The sequence below is a fragment of the Microtus oregoni genome, unplaced genomic scaffold (assembly GCF_018167655.1).
Source record: "Microtus oregoni isolate MIOR12 unplaced genomic scaffold, Mior012 000008F_ref0000371, whole genome shotgun sequence".
Classification (NCBI taxonomy): Eukaryota; Metazoa; Chordata; class Mammalia; order Rodentia; family Cricetidae; genus Microtus; species Microtus oregoni.
The window spans coordinates 25,225,044-25,240,852 of NW_024543067.1; the positions used below are offsets into that span (position 1 = coordinate 25,225,044).

A 15,809-nucleotide genomic window follows, 5' to 3' on the forward strand; every position below is an offset into this window, starting at 1 on the left:
TAAAATTGATACAAATGTCAATCACACACAGAGCTGATTTAAAAGAAAACAAAGCTAGTTTCCCAAACTTGGTAAAAAAAAAAAAAAAAAAAAAACTGCCATCACTCCTTTCCCTTTGTAGCATAAACCTAGGCTGAGGGTCCATAAATCCACCTCCCCGGGTTACACATTCAAGTTCATTTCACCATGGAGGAAATATTAATCTGTAGGCTTACTAAATCAGTAACATTTCTGACAAGGGATAGAAATTCACATGCTCTGTACCTTATGCTGATGTAACACAGCTGACAGCCTTCTAAATAGATCTTCTGCTTTGCCATAAATAGTCAGAAATCCACTTGCATTTCTATCAATCATAACAGAAAATATTGACTCATCTCCAATCTCGCCCACTCCCTTAAACTGATTGGGAATGCCGATGAACCTCTTCATTTCTCTGTAATATTTAGCCCGGATTTCTTCAAAAGGAGGCCTAAATTGTAACCTTCCCTGTCTGAAAAAAACAGTACGAATAACATTCTAAATCCTTTAAAAATTATATAACTTAAAATATAAATTAATACAAAGATTTAACTTGCAAAATAAATGAGGACTGCAAAGCATCTCACTTGTAGGTCAAGTCTACATTGATCTCGGGCAGGTTCTCGTTCAGCGCCTCCAGGCCCATCTGGTACTGGTGCTCCAGAGCCTTGTAGAGCTGGTGGTTCCAGTGTTGCCGCCACGCCTGCATGTCGCTGGCTTGGAACCCCTGAAATGTCATTCACCTTTTCAATTTGAAAACCGGTACAATTTTTTTTTTAACTTATGATTTTCAAGCTACATAAAGTACATTTGACAGATTAAAACTCAACTTTAAATATTTTAAAATATGCAACTCTAATTGCCACTTTTAGTAAGATGGCTTATGAAATATTCAACACAAAAACCTCACAGTATAAATATTATACAAGAGATTCATTAAAATTAAAAACTCAAGCCAACATTATGTTTTTCTTTGAAGCTGGTTTTACAAGTACTCTACTTTGTAAATTCTTCTATATTTTTTTCAAAGTTTTCAAAAAAGTATCACACTTCATTTCCTAGCCATAATAATTCACTGAATATTTTAAAATTAAGAAATTTAAAGTAGACTGCTCAAATAGTTGGCTTTTGTTTGATATTGCTGTTTGCTTTCATAAAGCCTAAAGACGTTTATTCTGGAACTTTGGGCTTTTTCTTCCAATTCTGAGAACTAGAAAATATCTACAACAGCTGACTCACTCATGTCCCGCTCAGAGCCTAGCTACATGAAAACGTGCTCTAAGAAGAAAATGAACCCTGACAGTTACATCACATAGACTGCATTTTGAACCTAACATATTCTGCAAGTGTTAGTCTCTAGAAAAAGAACAACAAACAGCAAATTTGTAAGCACCAAGTCAGGAGAAAGGCATACTAGATTGGACTTAGCATCCATGAGGCACACAGAAGCTTCCCTTCACAGTGTTAGCACAAATTCACTGTGATTTAGAGCATTTGTCAGTTGTAGAATTCTGTATTTGCTAGAGCTACCAGGAGAGTTCTATAACTCTGTGTGCAACTGGCACCGAGCCATGCATCCAGACTCCCAAAGACAGAACTGCAAAGAACAAGCCACGCACCTGTGCTGCCACACTTGCTAAGCCAGTCCTCAGTTCCTGCAGCCCATCCTTCCAACGCTGCTGCTGCCGAAGCAGATCAATATTCATAAGAATGACTACCTGTTAGGAAGACAAAACTCTCAGTGACTCAGCCATCTTAATCAAGTGATGATGTACTACTCACTGAGAAGGGCAAAACATCCCTTTGGGCCTGTTTCCACCACTACTGCAGGCTCATGAGGAAAGCACCATGCACACTCAGTTACTAGGGGCAAAGTGGAAAGCAGGGATCTGTGCTCAGCCAGGACATAGAATGTGCTGGAAAATGTACAAGTCCCAAAGGCTGACTTCCTGGTACTGATAGCTGTACTCTGCTAGGTTTGCAGTTAACAGCAGAAGTCAGATAAAGGGAAACAAACTATTGGTACAGCTTTAGATCTCAAATTACTTCAAAAGAAAAATGTAGTTATATACAAATTATTTTTATTCAGTTCTATTCATAGTATGATAAATTCTATAAATAAAACATACCTTCTCACAAAATGTAGTGTGCCACTTTCTCAGCTTTCTGTTTTCCGTGGCAAGTCTCTCAGCAGCATTTTGGAGTTTCTGGATATAGCCTTCTAATTCTTTAGGGTTGTCCCAAGTAATCTGTGATTTGCCTCCACTTCCTGCTTTTGAATTCTTCAACACAACAAGCAATAGCATTCAAATACATTTCTTTTTCCAAAAAGGTTTAATTTTATGTTATAAGCCCAATTATTCTTAACACTGAACTCTATGAAGATTAAAAGTATAAATTTCAAAATGTTTGCTGTCACAGAATACCATGTAGTTTAAAATTTTTTCCAATTTCCTATACAGAAATTTATTTATTTTATTTTGGTTTTTCAAGACAGGGTTTCTCTGTAGCTTTGGAGCCTGTCCTGGAACTAGCTCTGTAGACCAGACTGGTCTCGAACTCACAGAGATCCGCCTGCCTCTGCCTCCCGAGTGCTGGGATTAAAGGCGTGCGCCACCATCGCCCGGCTATACGGATATTTAAATTAAAAAGAACGTAAACAAGTCTTAAGTTACAAAATCTGGAGATAATTAAAAAAAAAAAAGAAAAAGAAAGTCAAGAATTCTGTACACCAGAATCTCAAACTTAGTGGAAAAGAATACAACAGTGTGTAAGTTGTATATTATATATATTAATGTAGCTCATCAAAACCAATACCCAAGTAAGTGAAGCATTGTAATTCCTTAAATCTACAGTGGGGAATTCCTCACTAAGAAAATCCTTGGAGACAGAATGCGCTCAAGCTTGCCCAGTGACTGGTGGTGGACCGAGAACTGAAAAAGAACCTATCCAACTACATCATAAGGCAAGGGACCTTACCTTAATTATCTGTTCAAATGCTAATGCAGACTGCAGCATCATGGGCCTCTGACTTTGAATCATCTGTTGATCAATGGAATTGTAAAAATGAGCCACCTACAAAATACAAGAACAATTAGCAGCAAGAAATAACAAATTTTGTTTTTAGCACATTTCCTTTATTTTTGTTTGATAGTAATATTTTTCTCAACTGTAAAACTACACAGAAATAGTTTTTCATCTCCAGATCAGAATTTATGAATCAATATGCCTAATAAACACAAATACATTGATTTCCTACAATTTATTAAGTCATGTCCTAACAGTGGTTAAACAGACAATAAATTTTAGTCTCTGAAATCAAGTCCACCACATTGGGAAGAAAGGAAAGACTCAGTGAAGAAAGACTGAATTTCCATCCCCTGCATATTCTCAAAAGCACTCAAGAGACTGTAGAAGTCAACACAACTATCTGTACACTCAAGCCCTGTAGAATATAACACAACTATCTGTACACTCAAGCCCTGTAGAATATAACACAACTATCTGTACACTCAAGCCCTGTAGAATATAACACAACTATCTGTACACTCAAGCCCTGTAGAATATAACACAACTATCTGTATACTCAAGCCCTGTAGAATATAACACAACTATCTGTATACTCAAACCTCTGTGAAATATAACACAACTATCTGTACACTCAAGCCTTTGTGAAATATAACACATCTATCTGTACACTCATGTCTTGTAGAATATAACACACCAATCTGTACACTCAAGCCCTGTAGAATATAACACAACTATCTGTACACTCAAGCCCTGTAGAATATAACACAACTATCTGTACACTCAAGCCTCTGTGAAATATAACACACCTATCTGTACACTCATGTCTTGTAGAATATAACACACCTATCTGTATACTCAAGCCTCTGTGAAATATAACACACCTATCTGTACACTCATGTCTTGTAGAATATAACACAACTATCTGTACACTCAAGCCTTTGTGAAATATAACACACCTATCTGTACACTCATGTCTTGTAGAATATAACACAACTATCTGTACACTCAAGCCTTTGTGAAATATAACACATCTATCTGTACACTCATGTCTTGTAGAATATAACACAACTATCTGTACACTCAAGCCTTTGTGAAATATAACACATCTATCTGTACACTCATGTCTTGTAGAATATAACACAACTATCTGTACACTCAAGCCTTTGTGAAATATAACACATCTATCTGTACACTCATGTCTTGTAGAATATAACACAACTATCTGTATACTCAAGCCCTGTAGAATATAACACAACTATCTGTACACTCAAGCCCTGTAGAATATAACACAACTATCTGTACACTCAAGCCCTGTAGAATATAACACACCTATCTGTACACTCATGTCTTGTAGAATATAACACAACTATCTGTACACTCAAGCCTTTGTGAAATATAACACAACTAACTGTACACCGTTCAGCCCAAAACTTGACTTGATATTTTCTCTCAAATTTCACACTGGCAAAAGCCTCTGCTTTCACAACACATCTTCAGTCCAACCACATTCCCTAAGTCTCTCCTCTCATCTCATGCATGCACTGATGCATTCCCTGGCCAGATCAGGGAAACAGTCTGCAAACTAACCAGTCTCCCTGCTTCAAATTCAGCTTCTCAAGTTACTGGCGATGTGACAATGGGAAGGGCATCACACATATGCTTCCCTTTACAGTGAGAAAATGGAGGATTCATTGAAGCAGTTGTCCGTCCTTGATCCTCTGTGCAGATATTTGTACACCCACAGTGGATGGAAAGAGCCTGAACGCTGCAATTCACTATCATCTACATCTGAAGTACATGCAGCATGTATAACTTGCAGGTTCCTGAGTGACAGCAAAACTAGGACACGCCTACACAGAAGGCTCATCCTCAGCACACAGCTTACCAACCTCAGCACGCAGCTTACCAACCTCAGCACGCAATTCTCTCCTGGACACCTTTCATGCTTTTGCTTAGAGGAGGCATGTCACAGTATCAAAGTTCCTCAAAAAGCTGGAACAGAAGTAGCACATTCCCCAGATGCAGCACCTCCGTGCATATACTCAAGACTCCACACCTTAGCACAGAAACACTGTCTGCTCACTGCTATTTTACTCGCAGCAGCTAGAAACGGAATCCGCCCAGCTCTCCATCAACTCATGAATGGGTAATGAAAATGTGGTCTGTATACACAGCTTTTATAAGATAGATAGATAGATGATAGATAGATAGATAGATAGATAGATAGATAAAAAGTGCAGGAAACAGATGGGACTGGAAAATATCACATTAGTGAGATAACTCAGGTCCAGAAAAGCAAACACCACATGTTCTCTCTCATATGCTGATCCTGGCTTCCAAATTTAGATCTGTGTGTTTAACTTAGAAGTATGCAGAGGCCAGGAAGCCAGGAAGACTGAGATGAAGGTAGGAGGTTTATTGAGGGAAGGGGAGAGTAGCAAAGGAGAGAATATTGGGGGTTAAAGGTTTAACCAGAGATACAGGTGGAGGAATAGGAGAGAAGGAAGTGAGGAACGGAATAACCAAAACTAAGGATGTATGAAAAATTCTTACGGAAACCCCCTACTTTGTAAGCTATTAAAAATGATTTTTAAAAGAAGAATAAGAACAATGGTACGCTGCATAGCTTGACGGTACAGAAGAAATGGTTAATGGTTAAGTGAAAACCTCAATATGCCTACCTACAGGTTATTAATCAGGAAGGCCCCAAGGCTTCCAAGAAAAAGAGGCTATTATCAACACTGCTGCCTGCCAACCCTAACTAGAGCACACCACACATTCTGAATACGTTACATAGAGACAACAATCTGGAAATAGTCAAGAGTCCTCCTCCCTGATTCACAGTGCTGTAGATGATATGCAGGTCGGATGGGGAGAAATGACACTCATGATGAGTGTGAATGAGAATGCCCCCAAAGACGCGTATGTTTAAATCTTACCTCAGCTAATGAACTCTTTGAAAAGATTAGGAGGTATGGCTTTGTTAGAGTAGTGTGGCTTTGTTGGAGGAGTGTGTCACTGGGGTAGGCTTTGAAGTTTCAAAAAGCCCCCACCAAGCCCAGTCTTTCTCTGCCTGCTGCCTGTGGGTCAATATGTAAAGCTTTCAGCTATTACTCCAGGGCTACACTTGTCTGCGTCCTGCCATCATGATTGTGGACTAACACTCTGAAACTGTAAGCAAACGCCCAATTAAATCCTTTCTCTTGAAAGAGTTGCCTTAGTCATGGTGTCTCATCACAGCTATAGAAGTGTAACTAAGACAAGGTGTTACTGACTACTGGGCCCTTCCTATGGCAATACTGACCTGCCAGGCAGACATGCCCATTGGTGCAATGGTGGTACAACTGTTACAGGGATAGCAAACTGCTTTCAGACTGGACTTAAGGCCTGCTCCATGGAAGGGAGTTCCCATCTGCTACTGTAAGCTTTGAATGGTCAGGAAGGCTCCAGTGCCGAGAGGAAATCTACAGTTGATGCTGTATTTAATGCTCACATTGCCAACTGATATTTATTTTGATAACCACAGATTGGTGCAGCTCTCAACCTTTGGTCAGAGAAACGTCTATTTTCAGTGGGCAGCAGTTGATGTGAGAAGTCAAAAAGCTGAGAAAAGTGACTACTCAGTGCCCAAAGCTCACTGAAAGATCTTTATCAACTTTGCCCAAGACTAAAGGGACCTGGGGGCTGGCGAGGAGGTGGGGAGGACTGTGAAATGCTGTCACCTGGACGTGGCATGGCCTTGCACATATGGAGTCACAAGAGCATCAAGACAATATTCTAACACTGACCTCACAAGACCTCACCCTAGCTGGCAAGCTACCAGCAGTTGGGGCTGCTGTGGAAATAAGAGGCATTCTTGAGGGCTGTGGTCTCTGGTGGATCATCTGTAATAAGTGGAAGGCCCCACAACCATGCACATGTGGGCAGCACAGTAAGAACTCAGGAATGAAGGCAGAAAGGTTTGTGTGAGGATCCGGGTGGAAAGGGAAAGACATTGGGAGTCAGTATGATCAGGAGAGACACATTGTACACATTATGAAACTGACAAGGAATAAATAAAAATTATTTTTTTTTAAAGAAGTGGGCCTGGAAGTGGTGGCCCACACCTTTAAGCCTAACTTGAAAGGCAGAGGCAGGCTAACATGAAGTCAGCCTGGTCTATGTAGCTAGTCCTAAGCAAGCCAGGGCTATACAGTGAGACCCTGCCTCAAGTAATTAATGAAAAATAATAAAAAGAGGTGAGGTTTAGTAGGCCTTTAGAGCAATGGCAATATATGCTCTTAAGAGGAACTGTGGGGCCTCTCCCACCCCTTCTCTCCTTTCTGTTTCCTAGCCATGACAAGGGGCTCTAAGCCCCGCCATGCTCCTACCATGTGCTGTCTTGACGCAGGCCCAAATGCAAGAAAAGGACTGATCATGGGTTGAAACTTTCAAACCTGTGAACCAATATACTTTCTCTTCTAAATTGGTTCTCTCAAGTATTTGTTATAGTTCAGAACACTTCAAAGAATATAGGCATAGGCAGAAAAAGCCAAAGCCATAAATTGACCTTGACCTTATTCAAGAGGTTGACAACCAGGTAATAAGTGTTTATTTTAAACAGAAAAACAACAGCATGGTACAGATAAGTGAACCAAGACCAATTAATCTGGGAATGGAATCCTCCATGAATATAGGAATCCTCCATGAATATAGGAAGATAGGTAAAGGACTCTCAGAAGCTCCTTTAAGTCCTTTGCAAGTAATGAGAAAAAGAAAAGAAAGAAAAGAGTGGAGAGGTTAGAATGGAAAGAAAGAAGGAATAATATATCATTTTTCTAAACAGTTTTAAATAAAAATTAACGGCAATACTGTCTTTAAGTTTAAAAACTCCTAGAGAGATTAACAGCAGATTTTAACTTAGTCATTTAGCAAACCCTGAATTTACAAGTTAATAATTTACTACAGGGCATAAAGAATTAAAAACAGAAAACAAAGTCCTTAATGGTGTAATTTAGCATAATCAACAAAGAACAAAAACATTATCAAAAGTGTCACTCATACCTGCTTAAGAATGATGGCTTGCTTGCAGAATTTCTGGGCAACGTTCGCAACCTGTTGTATTTTGGCAGGAATGACAAAGCCCAGGGCAGAAAGCTGACGCACTTCTCGCAGAAGAACCACCAAACGATCAGAATAATGCACTTTTAATGACCCATCATTAGGATCCAACTCCATAATACGGCTGTTAGCCTCAATACTACAAAAAAAGGGGGGGCGGGGCAAAAAGGATGAATAGGAATCTTTGAAGCTCGTTGTTCTTACTCTTTCGTCTAATGAAACTAATTTAAAAAATCACTCAACTTTTCTGCAAATCAATTTTTTTAAATATTTGTTTATTTACTATGTATACAATATTCTGTCTGTATGTATGTCTGCAGGCCAGAAGAGGGCACCAGACCTCATTACAGATGGTTGTGAGCCACCATGTGGTTGCCGGGAATTGAACTCAGGACCTTTGAAAGAGCAGGCAATGATCTTAACCACTGAGCCATCTCTCCAGACCTCTGCAAATCAATTTTAAATTTCAAAAAAAGAAAAAAAAACTTTCTAATCAAGGCTTTACAATTGTGTTTTTCCTGCTTATTCTTCAAAAGAAAATTGTATGCTGGTTTTGTTATCAATCATCTCTTGTGAATCAAAATTAAAGCTATTTGGTTTGAAAGAACACACAAATCCTGTGAACAACTCTTAAGATTTATTTAACTTTGTGAATAGCATTTTTGTACATACAAGTAAGGGCTGCTTTGACAGTCTGGAGATTTGGGGTCCTAGTCAATGCTGCCTGTGAGAAGGTGTAGAGACAGTGTGCTAACTACCTCAAGAACTTAAAGACTGAAGTTAAGAAGTGGTGGTGCACACCTTTAATCCCAGCACTCGGGAGCAGAGAGGCAGGCTGATCTCTGTGACTTCAAGGCCAGCCTGGTCTGCAAAGTGAGTCCCAGGATAGGCTCCAAAGCTACAAAGAAATCCTATCTCAAAAAAAAAAAAAAAAAAAAGAGAGAGAGAGAGAGAGAGAGAGAGAGAAAGAAAGAGAGAGAGAGAGAGAGAGAGAGAGAGAGAGAGAGAGAGACAGAAGTTAACACTACTGTGCAACTGTCTTTAAACACAGCTGGAACAGTGTGAGTGTGTAATGCGTTAACACTATTGTGCAACTGTCTTCAATACAGCTGGAATGGTGTGAGTGTGTAATGTGTTAAAATTACTGTGCAACTGTCTTTAAACACAGCTGGAACGGTGTGAGTGTGTAATGAGTTAATACTACTGTGCAACTGTCTTTTCAATACAGCTGGAACAGTGTGACTGTGTAATGTGTTGATACTACTGTGCAACTATCTTTTAAATCCAGCTGGAATGATGTGAGTATGTAATGTATTAACACTATTGTGCAACTGTCTTTAAACACAGCTGGAACGGTGTGAGTGTGTAATGTGTTAATACTGCTGTGCAACTATTTTAAATCCAGCTGGAATGGTGTGAAAAATAAAGTTCTTCCCAAAATATTTTATGTTGTTTGTGGCTATTATAAATGGTGATATTTCTCTGATTTCTTGCTAAGCCTTTTCATCATTTGTATATAGGAGGGCTACTGATTCTATTTGAGTTGACCTTGTATCCTGCCATATTATTGAAGTTATCAAATGTAGGAGTTCCCTGGCAGAATTTTTGGGGTTGCTTATGTATACTATCATATCATCTGTAAATAATGAAAGTTTGACTTCTCCCTTTCCAATTTGTATCCCCTTGATCTCCTTTTGTTGTTTTATTGTTCTAGCTAGAACTTCAAGTACTATATTGAATAAATATGGAGAGAGGGACAGCCTTGTCCTGTTCCTGATTTTAGTGGAATCACTTTGAGTTTCTCTCCATTTAATTTGATATTGGCTGTCAGTTTGCTGTATATTGCCTTTATTATGTTTAGTTATGTTTCTTGTATCCCTGATCTCTCCAAGACCTTTATCATGAAGGGGTGCTGGATATTTGCGAAGGTTTCTTCAGCAGCTAATGAAATGATCATGTGTTTTTTTTTTCTTTCAGTTTGTTTATATGGTGGATTAACATCTTACATCTGTCAGAATGGCTAAGATCAAAAACACTAATGACAGCTTATGCTGGAGGATGGGGAGTAAGAGAACAGTCCTCCACTGCTTAAGTACAAACTTGTACAGTCACCTTGGAAATCAGTATGGCAGTTTCTCAAAAAAATGGGAATCAATCTACTTAAGACCCAGCAATACCACTCTTGAACATGGAACCAAAGGATGCACAGTCATACCACAAGAACATTTGCTCAGCTATGTTCATAGCAGCATTATTTGTAACAGCCAGAACCTGGAAACAACCTAGATGCCTCTCAACCAAAGAATGGATAAAGAAAAATGGATAAAGACAATGGAGTGCTATTCTGCAGTAAAAAATAATGACATCTTGAAATTTGCAGACAAATGGATGGAACAAAAAAAAAAAAATCCAGAGTGAGGTAACCCAGACCCAGAAAGACAAACACAGTATGTACTCACTCATAAGTGGATATTAGACATAAAACAAAGGATAACCACCTATAATCCAAGATCCCAGAGAAACTAGGTAACAAGGAAGACCCTAAGAAAGGCATACGTGGATCCTCCTAGAAAGGGGAAATAGACAAGAACTCTTGAGAAAATTAGGAGTGTGGGGTGGAAAGGGGGTGGAAGAAGAGAGGCAGAGAAGAAGGGAAGAGGGGAGGAAAACATGAGGAAATGGGATGGCAGAGATGAGGGAAGGCCAGAAAGGGAGAGCAAGGAAAGAGATTTTTTGATTGAGGGAGCCATTATGGGGCTAACAAGAAACCTGACACTAGGGAAATTCCCAGGAATCCACGAGAACTCCAGCTAAGACCCTAAACAATAGTGGAGAGGGTACCTGACCTGGCCTTCCCCTGTTTCAGAACGATGACTACCTTAAATGTCATCATACAAACTTTATCCAGAAACTGATGGAAGCAGATGCAGAGATTCACAGATAAGCCCTGGGTTGAGCCCCCACAGTCTAGTCAAAGAGATGGAGGAGCAATAATATGAGCAAAGGGATCAAGACCATGATAGAGATACCCACAGAAACATCTGACCTGAGCTAGTGGGAGCTCACTAACTCCAGAGACAAGGCCCAAACTAGGCCCTTTGAATGTGGGTAACAGTTGTAGGCTTGGACAGTCTGTGGGGCCCCTGGCAGTGGGACCAGGATTTATCCCTAGTGCTCGAATTAGCTTTTTGGAGCCTATTCTTCTTGGAGGGATACTATGCCCAAATACAGGGGGAAGGGCCTTGGTCCTGCCTCAAAGCGATGTGTCAGACATTGTTGACTCCCCATGGGAAGCTTTACCCTCTCTGAGGAGTAGAATGGTGGGAGAGCAGGAGGAGGAGAGGGAGAGGGAACTGGAATTGATATATAAAATGAGAAAATATTATTTTAAAAAAATAAATTAAAAAAAAAAGAATACAATGCAACAACAACCTAATTCAATAAATACTTACCAAAGGCTTACTATTTGGGATGTCATAAGAAAATACTTCTTTCTTAAAGGGTTTAATAGCGTAGCTCAAGAGACCAGCTCTCAAGGCTATACCCAAGGTTTAAGGAGAAAGTCCACAGCATAGCAAACCTGAACTTAAAGTTTTTCTATCTGAGGGTACCGAATAAATTCACACCTGTGTTGTCTGAGTTGTGCTCTTTATTATTCTGACCAGTCTTCTGACACAGTTCTAATTCTACCTCTGCAGCTACAAGTTTATAATTCCAATTAATTTCTAATTTCTTCTAAGTTTTAATTCTTTCTCCTTCTTATCTGTTCTATGTATGTGTGTATCTTATAGAAAGTTTTTGCAATAATAAAAAAGTTACAAAGCTATCTCTGAAGGTCATTACACATTCCTTGAGTAAACAAGGGCAGAGCAATTTACCGTGGCAATGCAAGGTTTCAAGGTTCCTGGTGTAAGATTATGACCAAAGACAGGGGTACAGTGTCCGGTGAGACAGGCTGCAGAGATATCTGCACAGAGCATCAGGTCTTATCAGCTAGAATTTAGCAAGCGAAGAACTAGCCACAGTCTTTTAGGTTGTTTTGTGTTAATAATCTTAGTTAGGCATCTGTGACTTATCCTTGTGAATATCTATAGTTTTTAACTTTTGATATGTTTACAGAAACATTCAGTCTAATTTAAACTTGCTCTGAGGTAAAAATGAACTAATTGTGTATGCTTTGTCTTAGACTGGGGAGAAATTGTTGTTTTGTGTATTAGTTTGAGTTAAAGAAACAAAGCAGGCTTTTACAGTCCCCATGAAACAATAGACCTAGTTATGAAGCACATCCTAGTATATTTTCTGTATATCAAAATTATACAGCTTAATGAGAAGTCATCTTCCTCACCACCCATGGATATAAGTGACCATAAATTGAGATGTAATCATGAGATTATACATACATATCATATGAAATTACACAATACAATGAAGGTATTGGGGAGACACCACAGCTACTTTTGCACATGTGAAATTACAGACAGGAACAACAGTTTCCAGAGTCAGAGGTCCCACAGGTCTCTCCTGGATGGAATTCTCCTCTATTAGAAAATCATTCCTCTGGTGTGTTGACATCTGAACATTAGCTGGCACCTGCTGTATACTCCCACTGCCTCCAACAGTTTAAAAATATATAATTTACAATTAAAACTGTTTATGCATACAATTGTAATGTAAAAATGTAGAAAATCAGGGCTGGAGAGATAGCTCAGTGGTTAAGAGCACTTGGCAGCTCTTCTAAACGTTCTGAGTTCAATTTTCACCACCCACATGGTGGCTCACAAGCATTTATAATGAAATCTGATACCCTCTTCTAACACGCAGTTATGTATGCAGAGCACTCATACATAAAATATAAATGAATAAAAAGTAGAAAAACCATATGAATACTCAGTAATAAAGTATCATGATGGAAAGAATGCCTAACTCTCAAAGATTAGTCTGCAGTTTCAGTGAACAGAGGTCACCTACTGCTGACCAACAACAAAATGTACTCAGGGCCATGGAGGCGCTCCTGCTCTCCTAGAGGACCACGTTCAGTTCCCAACTCCCAAACCAGGGCCCACACACTTCTCTAACTCTAGTCGTCTGGTGCCCTTTCTTGCCTCTTAGGGCAATGGAGCACATACGTAACATTCACACATCCACACACAAAAATAAGAAAAATAAATCTTTAAAAAGATTTAAAAAGTAAGAATGCTTTAAATGCAAGTAGGGCAGTGGTGGCACATACTTTTAATCCCAGCATTCAGAAGGCAGGGGCAGGAGGATCTCTGTGAATTCAAGGCCAGCCTGAGTTAGTTCCAGGACAGGAGCCAAAGCTACAGAAAAATCCTGTCTCAAAAAAACAAAAATAAAAAGTAAAAAAACAAAACAAACAAAAAAACCAACGTTTTAAAGGCAATAACTCATAGAGCAGCAGCAGCAACTCTGTAGAAAGAAGAGCTCCTTCCACCTTGCTACATGGATTACTAACACATGGGCTTGTGTTGACAGCTCAGGGGAATAGCACTTACCACAAACCTGATCTGGAATCAGACAACCCTGACTGAACTTCCCTGGACCAGTCATCAAACTGTTCTTGCTCGTACAGCTTAAACTGGTCCAAGAGATCTTCAGCACTCCGATGGAAAGAACGAAACCCTGACAGGTCAGACAAGAGTGCTTCTGCAATCTTGATAGTGTCATCTACCTTAAAAAACAAATGACAAAGATGTATTAATGACAACAAAGTTTTACAAGAAAATAAGGAGGCCCTTTCTCTGATCTGAGACTCAAAAATTATTTTCCTATTGTTGGATCCCACAGAAGTGGATAGGTTCCACCTTGACTAAAGGTCAGAGAGTTCAGGCCTAGTCCTGCTCCTTCAAGGTTATTGACTGAAGATTTGCCTTAAGGTGTGGTACCAACCTAGGGTGTGGTAACTTAGAGTTTTATGTATTAAGATGATAATCACTTTGTTTGTTCCTTGTATCACAATAAAAAAAAAAGTCTTAGCCGGGCGATGGTGGCGCACGCCTTTAATCCCAGCACTCGGGAGGCAGAGGCAGGCGGATCTCTGTGAGTTCGAGACCAGCCTGGTCTACAGAGCTAGTTCCAGGACAGGCTCCAAAGCCACAGAGAAACCCTGTCTCGAAAAAGCAAAAAAAAAAATAAATTAATTAAAAAAAAAAGTCTTTGCTTTCTTCCCCTCTTTTGGATTGGGTATTTAAAGACCCTAAGAAATAAACACGGGTGGATTCAGTAGTCACTGGGTTGCCCTCCAGACTATCCTATGTCTATACATTCCTTTTGTATCTCTGTTTATTCTGCCTAACATTTCTAACCCATACACCCACCCCTACCCTGGAACATAGGAATGAATCGAGGCTGGGCCCCAACAGATGTCACCTCAATGTGGGGCCCTGACAAATCTTATAAAGACAGAAAAAAGCTTTTTTCATAAGGAATAAAAATATCATCCTCTGACTTCTGAATTATACAACCTCAGAATAAATAAACCCAAAAGGACAGCCAAAACACAGCATACTCCAGAGCAAAGTGAAGGAAGGGCAAGCCACACAAAAGCTGTGCTCTGCTCATTTTCAGGAACTCCAAGAAGCATCTCATTACTTCCCAAACAAGCTCACAATAATATCAGTTAGTTAAGAACTTTGTTAAGAGTTCAAAAAATAATAGGGCAGGTTTGAATGTCAGCTAAGAAAAGGATCTTCCTCCATAGCTGCCCATTTTGGTACATTCATAAAGGATTGATGGAGAAAAATGCAGCATGATTCAGAATACAGTTTAAAGGTACAAGTCTGACAAAGAAGTTGGTTTTACATATATTCCTTGACATTTTGCCCTTGAATACAGACCACATTTAATTAATTATCAGACAATTAATGTTTAATCACACCAATCAAAACTATAAACAGAAACTATATATAGTAATAGTAGGTCCAAAAGCATCTTAGGTCAATTTTAGTAACATCATAAACAATTATATACAATGACCTTCCATTTCTCCTTTAACTCAAGCCGTGCAGCTCTGACCCTTAAGAGATAAGCCCCGCCCACTCTCTTCCTTCCACTTCCAGCCTGAGCTCCTTCCTTTCCATCTCTCTCCCAAAGAGTTAACTTCTGGTCTCTCTCTCTCTCTCTCTCCTCCCCCTCTCTCCTCTGCCCCTTTCCTTCCATAACCCACTAAATAAATATCCAACCTCACTCTACATGGTGTGCCTATCCATCTCTGTCTCTTACCTGCCACGGCTCCTTGTGAGACTGGCTGACCCACTGATGTCTCTCACCCACCATGTGACTCCCTGCCTGGGATCCACTGCCCCCTGTGGCCACTGCCTGCTGCCACCAATCAGGGAACCACAGGGTTTTACCTAAACCATTACATTTGGGGCTCGTGACTTAGCCAGGCTCTCTCCATGTTCCCTCTGGCCCATGGGTGGGCTGGCTGAGAACATATGGAACCCTGGGCTAGGGAACCAGGTTTTCTTTACAACAGTCCTGCCTTCTATCGGCCTGAATACTGACCTCTACGCACACCAGCAGCTTTGGTGGTGAGTCTTCCCCTTCCAGTCAGCCAACCACAGCCTTCAGGGCTAAGGATGAGCCCTTCACTGACATTCGTCTCTGGTTGCTTCCCATAGCTAAAGACGGGACCAGAC

At 39.9% G+C, this 15,809-nt stretch overlaps 1 protein-coding gene across 1 annotated transcript in view; it reads right to left on the reverse strand.

The window, feature by feature from the left end:
- Positions 1 to 15,809, reverse strand: part of Dync2h1 (dynein cytoplasmic 2 heavy chain 1) — a 225,006-nt gene that overhangs the window by 198,155 nt on the left and 11,042 nt on the right. The window contains exons 11-17 of the mRNA XM_041657101.1: positions 13,665 to 13,840; positions 8,095 to 8,290; positions 3,001 to 3,096; positions 2,151 to 2,303; positions 1,641 to 1,739; positions 609 to 748; positions 265 to 493 (exon numbers count right to left, since the gene is read on the reverse strand). Of these exons, the coding sequence (XP_041513035.1) occupies positions 265 to 493; positions 609 to 748; positions 1,641 to 1,739; positions 2,151 to 2,303; positions 3,001 to 3,096; positions 8,095 to 8,290; positions 13,665 to 13,840 (1,089 nt within the window). The remainder of the gene's footprint in view (positions 1 to 264; positions 494 to 608; positions 749 to 1,640; positions 1,740 to 2,150; positions 2,304 to 3,000; positions 3,097 to 8,094; positions 8,291 to 13,664; positions 13,841 to 15,809) is intronic.